Raw genomic sequence first — 16575 nt, forward strand, 5'->3', positions numbered from 1 at the left:
CTGGTTTTGGAGAAGGAATTGGTGGGACTAGCAGGGAAGGAAGATCCTGGAAAGGAGCAGAGGTAGTCATTGTTAACATGTCTTGAGCACTTATTACTTGCCAGACAATGCACTAAGAATTTGGTGTAAGAATTTTGCAGAGTGGGGCAGGGTGGGTGGATAATGAGGATGGCTCACCCTATGAAGAGCAGGAGGAGGTACTCCCATTATCCCCATTTTAGATTGTTAAAAATTATAGGCCGGGCGCCGTGGCTCACGCCTATAATCCCAGCACTTTGGGAGGCCGAGGCGGGTGGATCATGAGGTCAGGGGTTTGAGACTAGCCTGACCAACATGGTGAAACCCCATCTCTACTAAAAATACAAAAATTAGCTGGGCGTGGTGGTGGACACCTGTAATCCCAGCTACTCAGCAGGCTGAGGCAGGAGAATTGCTTGAACCTGGGAGGTGGAGGTTGCAGTGAGCCAAGATCACACCACTGCACTCCAGCCTGGGCGAAAGAGCGAGACTTCGTCTCAAAAAAAAAAAAAAAAAAATTATGGGAGGTTGGCTGGGCACGGTGGCTCACGCCTGTAATCTCAGTGCTTTGGGAGGCCAAGGCAGGCGGATCACTTGAGGTCAGGAGTTCAAGACCAGCCTGGCCAACATGGCGAAACCCCGCCTCTACAAAAATTAGCTGGGTGTGGTGGTGCACGCCAGTAATCTCAGCTGCTGCAGAGGCTGAAGCAGGAGAATTGCTTGAGCCCGGGAGACCGAGGTTGCAGTGAGCCGAGATCGCACCCCTGCACTCCAGCCTGGGCAATAGAGTGAGACTCCGTCTAAAAAAAAAATTATGGAGGCCATTGTTTTCAACTGAGCTCCTACACTAGGCCCCAAAAGACTAGACCAAACCAAGATGGAGTCATTCGTGCTAAATGCCATGTAATCCAACTGAAACTTTAAAGAAGCAGATAGATTCCAAAACAGACCACTTTTTCCTGAAAACAGGAGAGTCCAATCTACCTAAGTCAGTTTAATAAGGAAGTCCCCTCTGCTTTAACTCCACAAAAAAGTAACCTGAAGTACCTGATGTTAACCAATCAGGTTTTTTCCGATTGCTGTTTCCTGGTTCCCACCTTACAAAACCCACCGTTCTGCTATTGCCCAGTGGAAGCTTTCATTCTGTTTTGTAGAATGGGGGCTGCCCCAATTCATGAATCACAAATAAAAGTCAATTTGATCTACAACTGAACTTGTAAGGGAGACTGAGTGACTTGCCCAAAGTCATATACCCAGCAAATATCCTAGTCAGGGATCTGCCTTAAGTACTCAACCACATATTCAAGTACAGGTTGGGGGAGGGAGGGGGTAATGTCCAGGTAGCTACTTTGGGCCCCTGCAGAGTGGGGGCAGGGTGGGTGGATAATGAGGATGGTATCTTTCCCCTCCCCCCACCACAGCCCCCTGGAACTACCCCCAACCCCTTCTTGCCTCCCAGGACTGGCAGGCACCTGCAGTTCCCTCTTTGTGTGCAATGCCTTCCAGGCCCACCCATCCCAGACCCCCACCCACTTCTTTCTTCAATAGTCCCCACAAGTCCTGCAGGACCCCCTGCAATAGGCTCTGGGAAGAGGGAGGGACTGGCAGAGAAATAGCTTGTACCCAGAAGAGAAGGAGGGTGGGCCAGAGCAAGACCACCTTGTGCTGGAGAGCTGGAAAAGGATTGTCCCCGACACTTGCATATCTCATTTTGCCCTCTGTGTCTTTGATAAAGGATAATGGCATGGGGAAACCAAGAGACCCAGGAAGAATTCTAACTTAGGTGTGTGTGGCCCCAAAGTCCTTTTGTGTTTTTTGTTGTTGTTGTTGTTTGTTTTTTTGAGATGGGGTCTTGCTCTGTCGCCCAGGCTGGAGTGCAATGGCACGATCTCGGCTCACTGCAACCTCCACCTCCTGGATTCAAGCTATTCTCCCACCTCAGCCTCCCGAGCAGCTGGGATTACAGGCACCAGCCATCAGGCATGGCTAATTTTTTTTTGTATTTTTGTAGAGACGGGGTTTCACCAAGTTGTCCAGGCTGGTCTCAAACCCCTGAACTCAGGTGATCCACCCACCTCAGCCTCCCAAAGTGATGGGATTACAGGCGTGAGCCACCACACCCGGCCCCCAAAGTCCTTTTGACTCCACAGTACTTCTTCTGGGTTTTTGGAACAAAGACACACAGGATCCGGCTAAACTGCAGGACAGATTTCAAGCTGGGCCCCTAAAAAATAGGGCTGGAGCTGCTTGTTAAATTCCTGTTGCCTCATTGCCCAGTGGGTCACTGCAGGCTGGGATGAGCTACAGGGTAGAGGCCGGGAGCTGCAGAAACTGAGCTGCCATCCTTGGGGAAGCATGCCCACCATCCCCACTACCTTGGAGGTAGTGCGTTCTAGGAGGTAGAAGCCAGCATGGCTGGTTTCTGTCAGGGCCCTCGGGTGTCCTGCAGAGAGTGGCATGCAGGCCCTGGATCCCAGGGCCTGGTCAGCCTTCTGGCTGAGCAGAGGCTACTGGCCAAGCTTCCCTACCACTGCTCTGAGCCCCTGGTGGTCCTGTGCTCTCTAACACATGTGGTGAGCAGAGCAGAGCTGGGAACACACAGAGACTGCTGGAGGCCAGGGAGCCAAAGGTCAAGAGAGCAGAACAATGCCGAAGCACCATGCCTATGGTTTCCGAGTGCCCCTAGCCCATGGGCAACTTCCATCCTTGGCTTCCTGCCACATCATACGGCTCCCCATTGGCCCTCCCTTGACACACTGTGGTTATGTAACAATGGTTGACCTCTGGTTTCTTTTAGAAGAAGAAAAAAAAATTACATCCACAATTGTCACACCAGCCTAAGGAAAATTCCTGCTACCTAATACTGTCAGCCCACTATTTACCTTACACTTCTCTCATGTAACCCTCACACTACTCTGAGATCATAGTTAATTATTCTTTTTAGGAGAGGAAACGGAAGCACCGAGAGGCTTCCTCCATCGAAATGACACGAATGGCAAATTGCTGAGTTGGGACTGAAACCCAGGTAGAGGAAGGAAGCAATGAATGGAAAGAGGTGGCTCAGCTGGAATTAGTAGGCACTCAAATTGTGCAGTTTTTTTTTTTTCTGGCTTCTTGTAAGGGTAATAACTTTGTTTAATCCACTCAAACATTTATATCTAAGAGTAATTTTAAAACTTCAGTCTTCGCCGGGCACAGTGACTCACACCTGTAATCCCAGCACTTTGAGAGGCTGAGGCGGGCAGATCACTTGAGGTCAGAAGTTTGAAACCAACCTGGTCAACATGGCAAAACCCTGTCTCTACTAAAAAAATACAAAAATTAGCCAGGCGTGGTGGCAGGCGCCTGTAATTCTAGCTACACGGGAGGCTGAGGCAGGAGAATCGCTTGAACCCGCGAGGTGAAGGTTGCAGTGAGCCTAGATCGCGCCATTGCACTCCAGCCTGGGCGACAGCGTGAGATTCCATCTCAAAAAAAAAAAAAAAAAAAAAAAAAAAAGCAACAAAAAAACAAGCAAACAAAAAAACTTCAGTCTTGGCATTTCCTTGTCAAATTGGAACAGCTGTTCTGGACTGCAGGGTTCACGGAGGTGAGCAAAAGTAGCCAGTCGGAGGGCATCTGGCCAGCTGGCTGCGGAAAAGGTTTCAGCCCCGGATGGCTGAGCCCACCCTCAGCTCAAGAGGCTACCACCACAAGTTATCCCTTTCGATTTACCAGTTGCTGTCCAGCGCTGCTCTACTGGGGACCTGAATGCTGCCCTCCATTTTGCAAAGCCTTTCTACATCCTTCCATTATATGGAACCCCCAAACCACAACTGTGGCACTTTTATTTTAATTATTTTTATTATTTATTTATTTATGTATTTATCTCTTGAGGTGGCCTCGCTCTGTCACTCAGGCTGGAGTGCAGTGGAGCAATCACGGTTCAAGGCGCCTCGATCTCCAATCTCCGGGGCTCAAGCGATCCTCCCTCCTCAGCCTCCGGAGCTGGAGTTACAGGTGTGCGACGCCTCGCCCGGCTATTTTTTTTTTCCTTTTTGGGTAGAGACGGGGTCTCGCTATGTTGCCCAGGCTGGTCTCCAACTCCTAGGCTCCAGCGATCCTCCCGCCTCGGCCTCCCAATGTGCTGCGAATACAGACTCCAGCCACCGCACACAGCCTACTTTTATTTCTTTGAAAAATGAATTCGAGGGTAAAGGGGGCGGGGTTGAGGCAGATGCCAGAATCTGTTGGCTTCAACCAAGCAGCCAGGCTGCCTGTCCAGAAAGCCGGCACTCAGTTTCCTCAGGAAAACGAAGCTAAGGCTCCCATTCCCCTCGCTAACAACGTCAGAACAGAGGACAGTTTTTAGATTTCAGGGATCTTAAATAGATTGGCAGTTCCTGGAGAATAAACATCCTTTGCTTTTCACCTGCACACTTTTGCCTCAGGCAACCCCTTCCCGCTTCCAAAGCCCATCTCTTCCAAGCTTTCCGCACGAGAAAACAAGTGAGCCCTTCTCATTGGCCAGATTCCCTGTCAATCTCTCCGCTATGACGCCGAGTGGTGCCTTTTGAAGCCTCTCTAGTCCCGCCTCCCTAACCTGACTGGTTTATTCAAACAAACCCCGGCCAACTCAGCCGTTCATAGGTGGATATAAAAGGCAAGCTACGATTGGTTCTTCTGGAAGGAGACGATGAGAGCGAGTCAGGGATTGGCTGGTCTGCTTCGGGCGGGCTAAAGGAAGGTTCAAGTGGAGCTCTCCTAACCGACGCGCGTCTGTGGAGAAGCGGCTTGGTCGAGGGTGGTCTCGTGGGGTCCTGCCTGTTTAGTCGCTTTCAGGGTTCTCGAACCCCTTCACGACCGTCACCATGGAAGTGTCACCATTGCAGGTACGGCTCGCGGGAGGGACTGGCGGTGGAGCCTCAGCGCGGCCCGGGCATCTCTCTGGCCGCCCGTGACGGGTGAAGCTCCGGGGCTGCGGTCAGGCCGGCGACCGGCTTGGGAGCCCATATTCTCCATTCCCGGTTCCGGGGTGATCGTGGAGAGGCGGAAGCCCCTTCTGGTGCTAGTAGTGAAGTATGACCCGGCTTCCAGGGTGTCGTGCGTTGTTGCCCTGTTTCTAGGGGCAGGAGTCCGTTGGTCCCGTAGTGGATCCATGTTACAGCGGCCCGGGTGCGACGTTATTGAGTCGCGCGTACAGATGCTTTCCCCTCCTGCCCTCTGCTTGAAAACGGTCTTGAATGTCCCCGATCTTGGAAAGGGCAGAGCCTGGCACAGTGTTTCTCTGCAGCAGCTGGCCAGCTTACAAAAGCGCCCCCTTCCTGAGTTCACAACGCTCAGGTGGCCAAGGGATTGAACGGATAGCCGCCCAAACTGCTGCTGCCGAACTGGAATTATTTACGGTGTCGTGTGCTCGGGACACCGTAAATAATTTATCATAATAGGCACTCGGTAAATAATGTATGCAGGAACTGAAAGAAGTGGGTGTATTTTATTGATGACATCTACCATGTTGCTCAAGAAAAGAGGTTTCCAGACAGACCCACTTGGTGAGATAATATGTGTCTGTTTAACCTGACACCTGGGGACCTGGCCGCAGCGAATTTAAATTGTCCTGTTTGTACAAAACTGTCAACTCCACCACTGCCTACTAACAGATTGCAATGCGTGTTGACATCTCACTATGGTAGGCATTTTGTTCCTAGTTTGGGGTAAACTTATGATTAAAAATTGCCTTCTTTCTCTCTTTTTTTTTAATTGCTAGCCCGTAAATGAAAATATGCAAGTCAACAAAATAAAGAAAAATGAAGATGCTAAGAAAAGACTGTCTGTTGAAAGAATCTATCAAAAGAAAACACAATTGGAACATATTTTGCTCCGCCCAGACACCTACATTGGTTCTGTGGAATTAGTGACCCAGGTAAAATCAAGCTCATCAAAGGCAGTTAACCTAGTAGTTGAAATGGATACTCTTCTTTCTGTACCTTTCATGTACTGAGTGTGACCTTTCTGTGTCTCTCATGTACTGAGTGTCACTGGAACTGGCCTAAATACGGTAATACTTAATATGAACACTTTACGGTAATCATGATAACAGAACAATGAATATAGAGTAAAAATAACAGTATTTCTTTGCCTTATTTCTAGCAAATGTGGGTTTACGATGAAGATGTTGGCATTAACTATAGGGAAGTCACTTTTGTTCCTGGTTTGTACAAAATCTTTGATGAGATTCTAGGTGAGTAAATCCTTTAATATAAAGATCTGGTCAAATCTTTCGTAAGAAGTATCATTCCAAATAAAAATTTAAAAAAGATAAAAGTGAAAACAAAAAGTATCATTTCTACCAAATCTGCTGTAGCCAGGGCTCCTGTCATTTCAATTAGTTGATAAAGGTGAGCTGGTTTCCTGGAGCCCAGGAGGTTGAGCTTTCTCCTAGAAACAGTACTATGGACAAAAATTGCTAAATTAACACCTTGTTAATGCCACTCCTGTGCTGTTTGGGAACTTTTTTTTCTATATCTTACTTAGAGTTACAGAATGTTTTTTAAAACACTAATTTCTTACAAATGTATATTTTATTTTCTTTCAGTTAATGCTGCGGACAACAAACAAAGGGACCCAAAAATGTCTTGTATTAGAGTCACAATTGATCCGTACGTCTTTTGCTTAGTTTTTGTTATGTAGCTCGTTGCTATTGTTAGCTGCATGTATTTTGATTACTGGTGAAGTTGGCTTTTCCTAAACAGAAGTTGACAAAAGTACACAAAAGCAGAATGCTAAAATGAAAAACCCATGGATACCCACCACCTAGATCCAACAGTTGCCAACGTTTTTCCATATTTTCTCCATCTTTTTTTTAATTAGTTAATTTTTTTAGAGGAAGGGGTCTTGCTATTTTGCCTGGGCTGGTCTTAGAACTCCTGGCCTGAAGCAATCCTCCAGTGTTGGCATTATGGGTGTGTGCCATGGCACGTGGCCTATTTGCTCTGGATCATTTCAAAATAAATTACAGGAACTTATGACACCTAATCCCTAAATATTTGAGCAAGCACCTTCAGTAATTGCTTTAAGTATTCTGGCATCTGGAGTTTTAACTTTTTCTCATGATGCTATTCAAACAGTAAACCAGTAGGTGGTGGTAGAGAATAATTTGATCTGACATTTCTGCTTATAAATGCGGGGTGTCCCTTTGTGGGTGATCAGGGTGCTTATTTCACTTTTTTGTTAGTCTGATTGATTATGACAAAGTATACCTGGATTTTCCTAAGGACTCAGTATCATAGTCTTTAAAAAATGTTGAGCTAGGGCCAGGCACGGTGGCTCATGCCTGTGATCCCAGCACTTTGGGAGGCCGATGTGGGCGGATCACAAGGTCAGGAGATCAAGACCATCCTGGCTAACACGGTGAAACCCTGTCTCCACTAAAAATACAAAAAATTAGCCGGGTGTAGTGGTGGGCGCCTGTAGTCCCAGCTACTCCAGAGGCTGAGGCAGGAGAATGGCATGAACCCGGGAGGTGGAGCTTGCAGTGAGCCGAGATTGCACCACTGCACTCCAGCCTAGGTGACACAGCAAGACTCTGTCTCAAAAAAAAAAAAAAGTTGAGCTAATTTTAATTAGTTTTTTTATAGATAATAAGTACTATGTAGAACAAGAACCATAATGTATATCTAGTTATTAACTAAAATATAGTACCATCCAAGAATTAACTTAAAATAACTGAAATAAGTTTTCAGCATTTTATTTGAGAGCAAGGCAGTTTATGATTGATATTGGTTTTCCTTTTTTTTTTTTTTTTTTTTTTTGATGGAGTTTTGCTCTTATTGCCCAGTCTGGAGTGCAGTGGCATGATCTCGGCTCACCGCAACATCCACCTCCTGGGTTCAAGCAATTCTCCTGCCTCAGCCTCCAGAGTAGCTGGGATTACAGGCGCATGCCACCACACCTGACTAATTTTGTATTTTTTTTAGTAGAGATGGGGTTTCTGCATGTTGGTCAGGCTGGTCTCGAACTCCTGACCTTAAGTGATCTGCCTGCCTTAGCCTCCCAAAGTGCTGGGATTGCTGGGATTACAGGCGTGAGCCACTGCGCCCAGCCTGTTTTTATGTACTTTGTTGAGTGGGAACAAGAGATGTATAGATGATCCTCTTGAAAGGGGTATAATAGGCATGATGGCTCACTCCTGTAATCCCAGCACTTTGGGAGGCCAAGGTGGGAGGATCAATTGAGCCCAGGAGTAGTTTGAGACCAGCCTGGGCCATATAGTGAGACCCTCATCTCTACAAAAAATTTAAAAATTAGCCAGGTGTGGTGATGGACACCTGTAGTCCCAGCTATTCAGGAGGCTGAAGTGGGAGGATTGCTTGAGCCCAGGAGGTCAAGACTGCAGTAAGCTGTGATCCTGCCATTACACTGCAGCCTGGGTGACAGAGCGAGATGCTGTCTCAAAAAAAGGAGTGGGAGTGGTGTATAATAATGTTTCCAGATTGTCCTTTTCTTTCCATTGGGCATAAATCATTTCCCTCTGTTTATCCTAACACTTTAAAATTTTGTATTTTTTCAACATTATCAGTGTCTATTCAGGTGTTGGAAAAGGTTTTTTTTTCCTCTTGACTCCTATTTCAGGAATGTCAGGAACTAAGCATGGTGGGAAATGTTCCTGCTGAATTTCAGAAGGTATATATGAAAAGTGCCAAAAAAATTGAGGGCTGGGTATGGTGGCTCACATCTATAACCCCAACACTTTGAGCAGTTCTCCTGCTTCAGCCTCCCAAGTAGCTGGAATCACAGGCATGCGCTACCATGCCTGGCTAATTTTTTTTATTTTTAGTAGAGACGGTTTCAACATGTTGGCCAGAACTCCTGGCCTCAAGTGATCTGCCCTCCTCAGCCTCCCAAAGTGCTGGGATTACAGGCACAGGCCACCGCGCCCAGCCTGAATATACATATTTTAGAAATAATAGTATTTAAATATTTTTAAATGTTAAGCATTCGTTTAATGTGTTGTACAATACAATTTTCAATCTTTTTTTCTTAGGGAAAACAATTTAATTAGTATATGGAATAATGGAAAAGGTATTCCTGTTGTTGAACACAAAGTTGAAAAGATGTATGTCCCAGCTCTCATATTTGGACAGCTCCTAACTTCTAGTAACTATGATGATGATGAAAAGAAAGTGACAGGTAGAGTATTGAGGGGAAATAACATATTTGTTACTAAAAATATATATATTTAAATGACTGTCTGTGGCATGAGGGTTAAAGATATGGAAATAAATCTCTATAATTGAATAGCTCTGCCAGTGATTAAGAAATAAAGCTGTCAATGAGATAGTAACAATAAAATAGTGTTTCATATTTATTTGCCCAGGTGGTCGAAATGGCTATGGAGCCAAATTGTGTAACATATTCAGTACCAAATTTACTGTGGAAACAGCCAGTAGAGAATACAAGAAAATGTTCAAACAGGCAAGTAAATAAGTGTCTTGTACCTTAATGATAAATGGTAGTAGTATAGCCATTTATAATGGCATTAATGATCGGTTTAATTTAACATAGTTTATAAGCTATTGAAGTATGGAAAATTATTCATAAGCATATATATTAGGTTATTAGGACTCATAAATTTATGTTATTTACTTCCAGTTTGTGAGATGACTTGAATTTTTCATGTTTCCTATTCTTTACTTCCATAGACATGGATGGATAATATGGGAAGAGCTGGTGAGATGGAACTCAAGCCCTTCAATGGAGAAGATTATACATGTATCACCTTTCAGCCTGATTTGTCTAAGTTTAAAATGCAAAGCCTGGACAAAGATATTGTTGCACTAATGGTCAGAAGAGCATATGATATTGCTGGATCCACCAAAGATGTCAAAGTCTTTCTTAATGGAAATAAACTGCCAGTGAGTATTTTCCTGGATGTTAAGGATAATAAGGGATTTTGTAATCATTGTCAAGTGCAAAATTGAATTTTTTTCCCCTCCCATATGTTTTTGTTTGTTTGTTTGTTTGAGACAGAGTCTCACACTGTTGCCCGGGCTGGAGTGCAGTGGCACGATCTCGGCTCACCGCAACCTCCACCTCCCAGGTTCACGCAATTCTCCTGCCTCAGCCTCCCAAGTAGCTGGGATTACAGGTGCCTGCCACCACACCTGGCTAATTTTTTGTATTTTTAGTAGAGACAGGTTTCACTATGTTGGCCAGGCTGGTCTCGAACACCAGACCTCATGATCCACCCGTCTTGGCCTCCCAAAGTGCTGGGATTACAGGCATGAGCCACTGCACCTGGCCCAACCATATGTATTTTCTTACCACTTCTCACATATGTTCTTGAAAAGAGAATGGTATGCCACATTTTTTAATCAGCTCATTTTAAACTTACTGAAGGAATTTCTTTCTCAAAGAAACACCTAAAATAAATATTTCATGTCCTTTTTTTATTTTCCTTTTTTTTTCTTTTCTTGATAACCTCGCTGTGTCACCCAGGCTGGAGTACAGTGATGCAATCACGGCTCACTACAGCCTGGACCTCCCAGGCTCAAGCGATCATCCCACCTCAGCTTCTGGAGTAGCTGGAAATGCAGGCAGCACCACCATGCCCAGCTAATTTTTTTTTTTTTTTCTTTTTAATAGAGGTGGGGATCTCACTATGTTGCCCAGGCTGGTCTTGAACTCCTGGGCTCAAGTGATCCACCCACCTCGGCCTGTGTCCTTTAATGACCATTCCCTTATGCCTATCAGTGAACTTCATTGCATTGGTTTTGGAAAGTCCTCATAGTCTATCATTGAACCTATTTTTTAATAACTTTCTTAATACTGTTACCTTTAATTCCTGTACAGGTAAAAGGATTTCGTAGTTATGTGGACATGTATTTGAAGGACAAGTTGGATGAAACTGGTAACTCCTTGAAAGTAATACATGAACAAGTAAACCACAGGTGGGAAGTGTGTTTAACTATGAGTGAAAAAGGCTTTCAGCAAATTAGCTTTGTCAACAGCATTGCTACATCCAAGGTAATTTTATTCTTAAATTATTAATCATGATTTATCTTTACATATATGTGTTCTTATTGTTTTTAATATATAAAGTGGACTTGAATATTGGGCTAGCTTAGTATAAAGGAGGTTAAATTAGTTTTTAATGTTTGATTATTATAATTTTGAGGATACTGAGTTTTACAGTTTGGTATTTTTCCTTATTAGGGTGGCAGACATGTTGATTATGTAGCTGATCAGATTGTGACTAAACTTGTTGATGTTGTGAAGAAGAAGAACAAGGGTGGTGTTGCAGTAAAAGCACATCAGGTATGTGCTTTTGGCAGTTTTCTTTTTCTAAAGTCAAGGAAGAAGAGAAAGGCTAGAAATAAACCATGAGTACATTTTTAGTGGCTTAATATCAACTTTTATTGCAGGTGAAAAATCACATGTGGATTTTTGTAAATGCCTTAATTGAAAACCCAACCTTTGACTCTCAGACAAAAGAAAACATGACTTTACAACCCAAGAGCTTTGGATCAACCTGCCAATTGAGTGAAAAATTTATCAAAGCTGTGAGTACTTAGAGGGAAATAAAAATAGAAACACCTGACTTTATTTTCCATTGCACTTCTTAGCTCTGCAGAAACAATGATTCTTCTCATAGTGAGCTTCTCCAAGTCTTCCCAATCTGAAAAGGAAGTAAAAAAGGGCTTTTCTTTAACTGATTTACCAAAGACTTAATGACCGTCTATATTTCAGTATTTCCCAATTACATTTTACCATTAAGCTTAGATCACTTTTGAATTAATCTAGCTGTTTAACAAACACCCTCACTTAAATGCCTAAGACTTGCTTTCAATCAACACATCCAAAATTGAATTTGTTACCTCCATACTCACTGATTTGCCCATACAAGCAGCCCCCCACTCTCCAACAAAAGAACAACTTCCTATCTTAGTAAAAAGCCCCAACCAACCTCTAGGTTGTATAAACAAGAAAGCTGGGAGCCTTCCTTTATTTCCCCTCCTCTCTAATCCGGTCAATAAGAATCATCTCTTGGATGCTGCAGTAGCTTCTCACCATTATCTCTTTTTTGGTTTACTACAATAGGTTCTTAACCTTCATACTGGTTAAGTCCTTTCCTTGGAATGCTTTTGAGTGACTTTTGTGTTAAAACACCCATTTTTATCTTCACTCTCCTTTGAAATCTTTCAATGACTTCCACTCAGGGAAAGTCCAAATTCCATAATTTGGCCAACAAGAAAGATCTGCTGTAATCTAATTACACCTACTTCTCCAACTCATCTCAGTGCCAGTTTTTCGTATATTGTCCTGTTGCTTTTAAATTACTGAAAAGCACAGTGCTCTTCCCCTCCTCAGAGTTTATTCACATGCTAATCCCTCTGCATGAAATACATCCTTTTCACCTGGCTACTTTAGGTCTTGTCCTTTCCTCAGGAAAGCCTTTACTTTCTACCCTTCCCCCCACCTAAGTTGGTTCCAATATAATATTGAACATACCTTATTAGCAAACTTTTTGCTTATCCATAACACTTATAACACTGTAACTTATTTTATTTCTGTCTTTTTTTTTAGGCAGAGTCTCGCTCTGTCGCCCAGGCTGGAATGCAGTGGCACGATCTCGGCTCACTGCAACCTCCGCCTCCTAGGTTTCAGTGATTCTCTTGCCTCAGCCTCCCGAGTAGCTGAGATTACAGGCATGCATCACCATGCCTGGCTAATTTTTTTGTTGTTGTATTTTCAGTAGAGACAGGGTTTCACCATGTTGGTCAGGCTGGTCTCAAACTCCTGACCTCAAATGATCCACCCATCTCGGCCTTCCAAAGTGTTGGGATTACAGCTGTGAGCCACTGTGCCCAGTCTTTTTTTTTTTTTTTTTTTTTTGAGACAGAGTCTTGCTGTGTTGCCCAGGCTACAGTGCAGTGATGTAATCCTGGCTCATTGCAATCTCTGCCTCCCAGGTTCAAGCGATTCTCCTTGCCTCCTGAGTAGCTGGGATTCTCCAGCCTCCTGAGTAGCGGGGATTACAGACATGCACCATCACATCCAGCTAATTTTTGTATTTTTAATAGAGATGGGGTTTTACCATGTTGGCCAGGCTGGTCTTGAACTCCTGGCCTCACTTGATCCACCATCCTCGGCCTCCTAAAGTGCTGTGATTACAGGCGTGAGCCACTGCACCCAGCTATGTCTGTCTTCTATGTTGTGTCTTAAACTTGATGAGGACAAGTGTCTCAATTTGTTTTATTTGTGTCTAATTTTATTTATTTATTTTTAATTTTTTTTTTGGAGACAGCTTCTCACTGTTTCCCAGGCTGGAGTGCCATGGCTTGATCTCAGTTCACTGCAACCCGCGCCTCCCAGGTTAAAGCAATTCTCCTGCCTCAGCCTCCCAAGCAGCTAGGATTACAGCCATCTCACCACCACCATGCCTGGCTACCTTTTTTTTTTTTTTTTTTTGAGACGGAGTTTCACTTTTGTCACCCAGGCTGGAGTGCAATGGTGCGATCTTGGCTCGCTGCAACCTCTACCTCCTGGGTTCAAGCGATTCTTCTGCCTCAGCCTCCCGAGTAGCTGGAATTACAGGTGCCCACCACCACGCCAGCTAATTTTTGTATTTTTAGTAGAGCCGGGGTTTCACCATGTTGGCCAGGCCGGTCTCAAACTCCTGACCTCAGGTGTTCTGCCCACCTTGGCCTCCTAAAGTGCTGGGATTATAGGCGTGAGCCACCGTGCCTGGCCTAATTTGTTTTAACCACTATATCTCCAACAAGTAGCTCAGTGCTAGCACAATATAATTATATAGTAAATATTTATTGAACGAATGAACCAAAAGGAGCAGCTCCCTCAGTGGTGATAACCTGACATGGGAAGATGTGCCACCCTCTATCCAGAAATTATTGTTCTACATCTTTTTAATTTTTGAATCATTTTTATTTGTATTAAGGCTCATTTGTATTCTAGATTTCTGATAGATCCCTTCTTCCCTAATATGATCCCTAATATGAATCTTCTCGTTTTCAGGCCATTGGCTGTGGTATTGTAGAAAGCATACTAAACTGGGTGAAGTTTAAGGCCCAAGTCCAGTTAAACAAGAAGTGTTCAGCTGTAAAACATAATAGAATCAAGGGAATTCCCAAACTCGATGATGCCAATGATGCAGGTATATATTTAATAATGTTTCCAAACTTTTAAGTCTTATAGTTGTTATTTTATTCATTAATGGCATACCACGGATATTTATTTTTCCCTTGACAGAATAACTATATTCAACAGAATAACTTGTTAAAAATTGACCCGTTTCCTATTATGGAAGATTTAGGTCATTTCCATGTTATAAATAATATTGAGGTGATTATTTTGGAGTATAAAACAAGAATGTTTATATTATGATCTATTACCTAACAAATAATTTTGCTTGTTATATAGTAAATTGTGTTTTATCACAAGGCTATAAACAGCATGTTCAAGTTAGTATATTTGAGGTTGAACTAAATGTGCTAATATTAATATGTATATTTTTATTTTAGGGGGCCGAAACTCCACTGAGTGTACGCTTATCCTGACTGAGGGAGATTCAGCCAAAACTTTGGCTGTTTCAGGCCTTGGTGTGGTTGGGAGAGACAAATATGGGGTTTTCCCTCTTAGAGGAAAAATACTCAATGTTCGAGAAGCTTCTCATAAGCAGGTAGAATATAAAACGATCTTCAGAATCTAAATCTAATTTATAATACAAGACTTTATGCTTATATTTAATTCCCTCATTAGGCATTTTAAAATATATTTTAGACAATTTGTGCTTATTTTGAGAAATTAGGTACATTGTAGCCTATTTTAACAGACCTTTCTGATGTAGTAAATTATAAGCTAATAGCTCAAAATACTGGAGCTCAAGAAAATCCAAGCAACATATACTGTTAAATTTCTTTGTTCTTTTCAAATTTATAAACGATGCTTTTTTTGGTATATGTCCATTTCAGATCATGGAAAATGCTGAGATTAACAATATCATCAAGATTGTGGGTCTTCAGTACAAGAAAAACTATGAAGATGAAGATTCATTGAAGACTCTTCGTTATGGGAAGATAATGATTATGACAGATCAGGTCAGATTTGTTATTAAATTTTTAGATTGTTCAACTAAATTAAGCATGTCTTAATTTAATTTCATTGTTTTTTGCCATGAAAATAAATTACTTAAATAGGAGCTTTATTCATCATCTCTAATCAACATCTAATCAGATATGCTTATATCATATGTATGTTGCAAATACGGGTTAAGTGAGTCGGGATTTGAACAGACCTTTTTTGATTCCCATAGAAAATTTGACAAATTGCCAGTAGGTCAGTCATAATATTTTTTTATTTCTAAACAATTCTTTGTTTGTTTGAGATGGAGTTTCGCCCTTGTCGCCCAGGCTGGAGTGCGATGGTGCAATCTTGGCTCACTGCAACCTCCGCCTCATGGGTTCAAGCGATTCTCCTGCCTCAGCCTCCCGAGTAGCTGGGATTGCAGGCGGATGCCACCACACCCAACTAATTTTTGTATTTTTAGTGGAGACAGGGTTTCACCATGTTGGCCAGGCTGGTCTCGAATGCCTGACCTCAGGCAATCCGCCCGCCTCGGCCTCCCAAAGTTCTGGGATTACAGGTGTTAGCTACCACGCCCAGCCTAACAATTCTTTTGAACTTTGGCTTTCAAATCTTTCTAGGACCAAGATGGTTCCCACATCAAAGGCTTGCTGATTAATTTTATCCATCACAACTGGCCCTCTCTTCTGCGACATCGTTTTCTGGAGGAATTTATCACTCCCATTGTAAAGGTACGCTAATTTCTAAGTACCATCATGGATATTTTAAGACCCTACTCCTCAAACCTGGATATACATATAAGCCCCGTCACATGTAGTGGTATACAGGGGACCCCACAGTGTACAAAGCCACAGTCATTGTTTTTTATCACAGGTGTCTAAAAACAAGCAAGAAATGGCATTTTACAGCCTTCCTGAATTTGAAGAATGGAAGAGTTCTACTCCAAATCATAAAAAATGGAAAGTCAAATATTACAAAGGTTTGTAATGAAACCCATATAGAACTTCTCATTTTATTATACACCCTGTACAAGACTATATGAGGGAACTTGGTATTTTTGGTTTTATAGGTTTGGGCACCAGCACATCAAAGGAAGCTAAAGAATACTTTGCAGATATGAAAAGACATCGTATCCAGTTCAAATATTCTGGTCCTGAAGATGATGCTGCTATCAGCCTGGTAGGTTTGAGTTGTATTTTATATACATTCTAATTTTAGAAATCACTACTTTAGCCAGTTGAAACATTTACATTTTTGTATAAAGACTCCGTATCAAAAAAAAAAGAATGTTTTATAGAATAGAATGTTTCCAGTAAGCATATCCCAGAGAAGGAATCAGATATTTTAGAAAATTTTGATTTTTGGCTGGGCTTGGTGGCTCATGCCTATAATTCTAGGACTTTGGGAGGCCAAGGCAGGTGGATCACCTGAGGTCAAGAGTTGGAGACCAACCTGTCCAACATGGTGAAACCCCCT

The 16575-nt window shown here is 43.0% G+C and overlaps 1 protein-coding gene across 2 annotated transcripts in view; it reads left to right on the plus strand.

Moving 5' to 3' along the window:
• The first annotated feature begins 4682 nt into the window (after positions 1-4682).
• The window catches only part of TOP2A (DNA topoisomerase II alpha), a 29458-nt gene continuing 17565 nt past the window's right edge, over positions 4683-16575 (plus strand). For both annotated transcript variants that reach the window (XR_010153227.1, XM_016931845.4), the window contains exons 1-16: positions 4683-4889; positions 5765-5920; positions 6148-6238; positions 6593-6656; positions 9041-9186; positions 9374-9471; positions 9699-9911; positions 10849-11022; positions 11212-11313; positions 11421-11558; positions 14032-14170; positions 14538-14695; positions 14988-15113; positions 15720-15830; positions 15973-16078; positions 16169-16278. Coding sequence is in view for 1 of the 2 variants with exons in the window: in XM_016931845.4 (XP_016787334.1) it covers positions 4869-4889; positions 5765-5920; positions 6148-6238; positions 6593-6656; positions 9041-9186; positions 9374-9471; positions 9699-9911; positions 10849-11022; positions 11212-11313; positions 11421-11558; positions 14032-14170; positions 14538-14695; positions 14988-15113; positions 15720-15830; positions 15973-16078; positions 16169-16278 (1953 nt within the window). In the remaining variant the exon portion in view is untranslated. The remainder of the gene's footprint in view (positions 4890-5764; positions 5921-6147; positions 6239-6592; positions 6657-9040; positions 9187-9373; positions 9472-9698; positions 9912-10848; positions 11023-11211; positions 11314-11420; positions 11559-14031; positions 14171-14537; positions 14696-14987; positions 15114-15719; positions 15831-15972; positions 16079-16168; positions 16279-16575) is intronic.

The sequence above is a fragment of the Pan troglodytes genome, chromosome 19 (assembly GCF_028858775.2).
Source record: "Pan troglodytes isolate AG18354 chromosome 19, NHGRI_mPanTro3-v2.0_pri, whole genome shotgun sequence".
Taxonomy (NCBI): Eukaryota; Metazoa; Chordata; class Mammalia; order Primates; family Hominidae; genus Pan; species Pan troglodytes.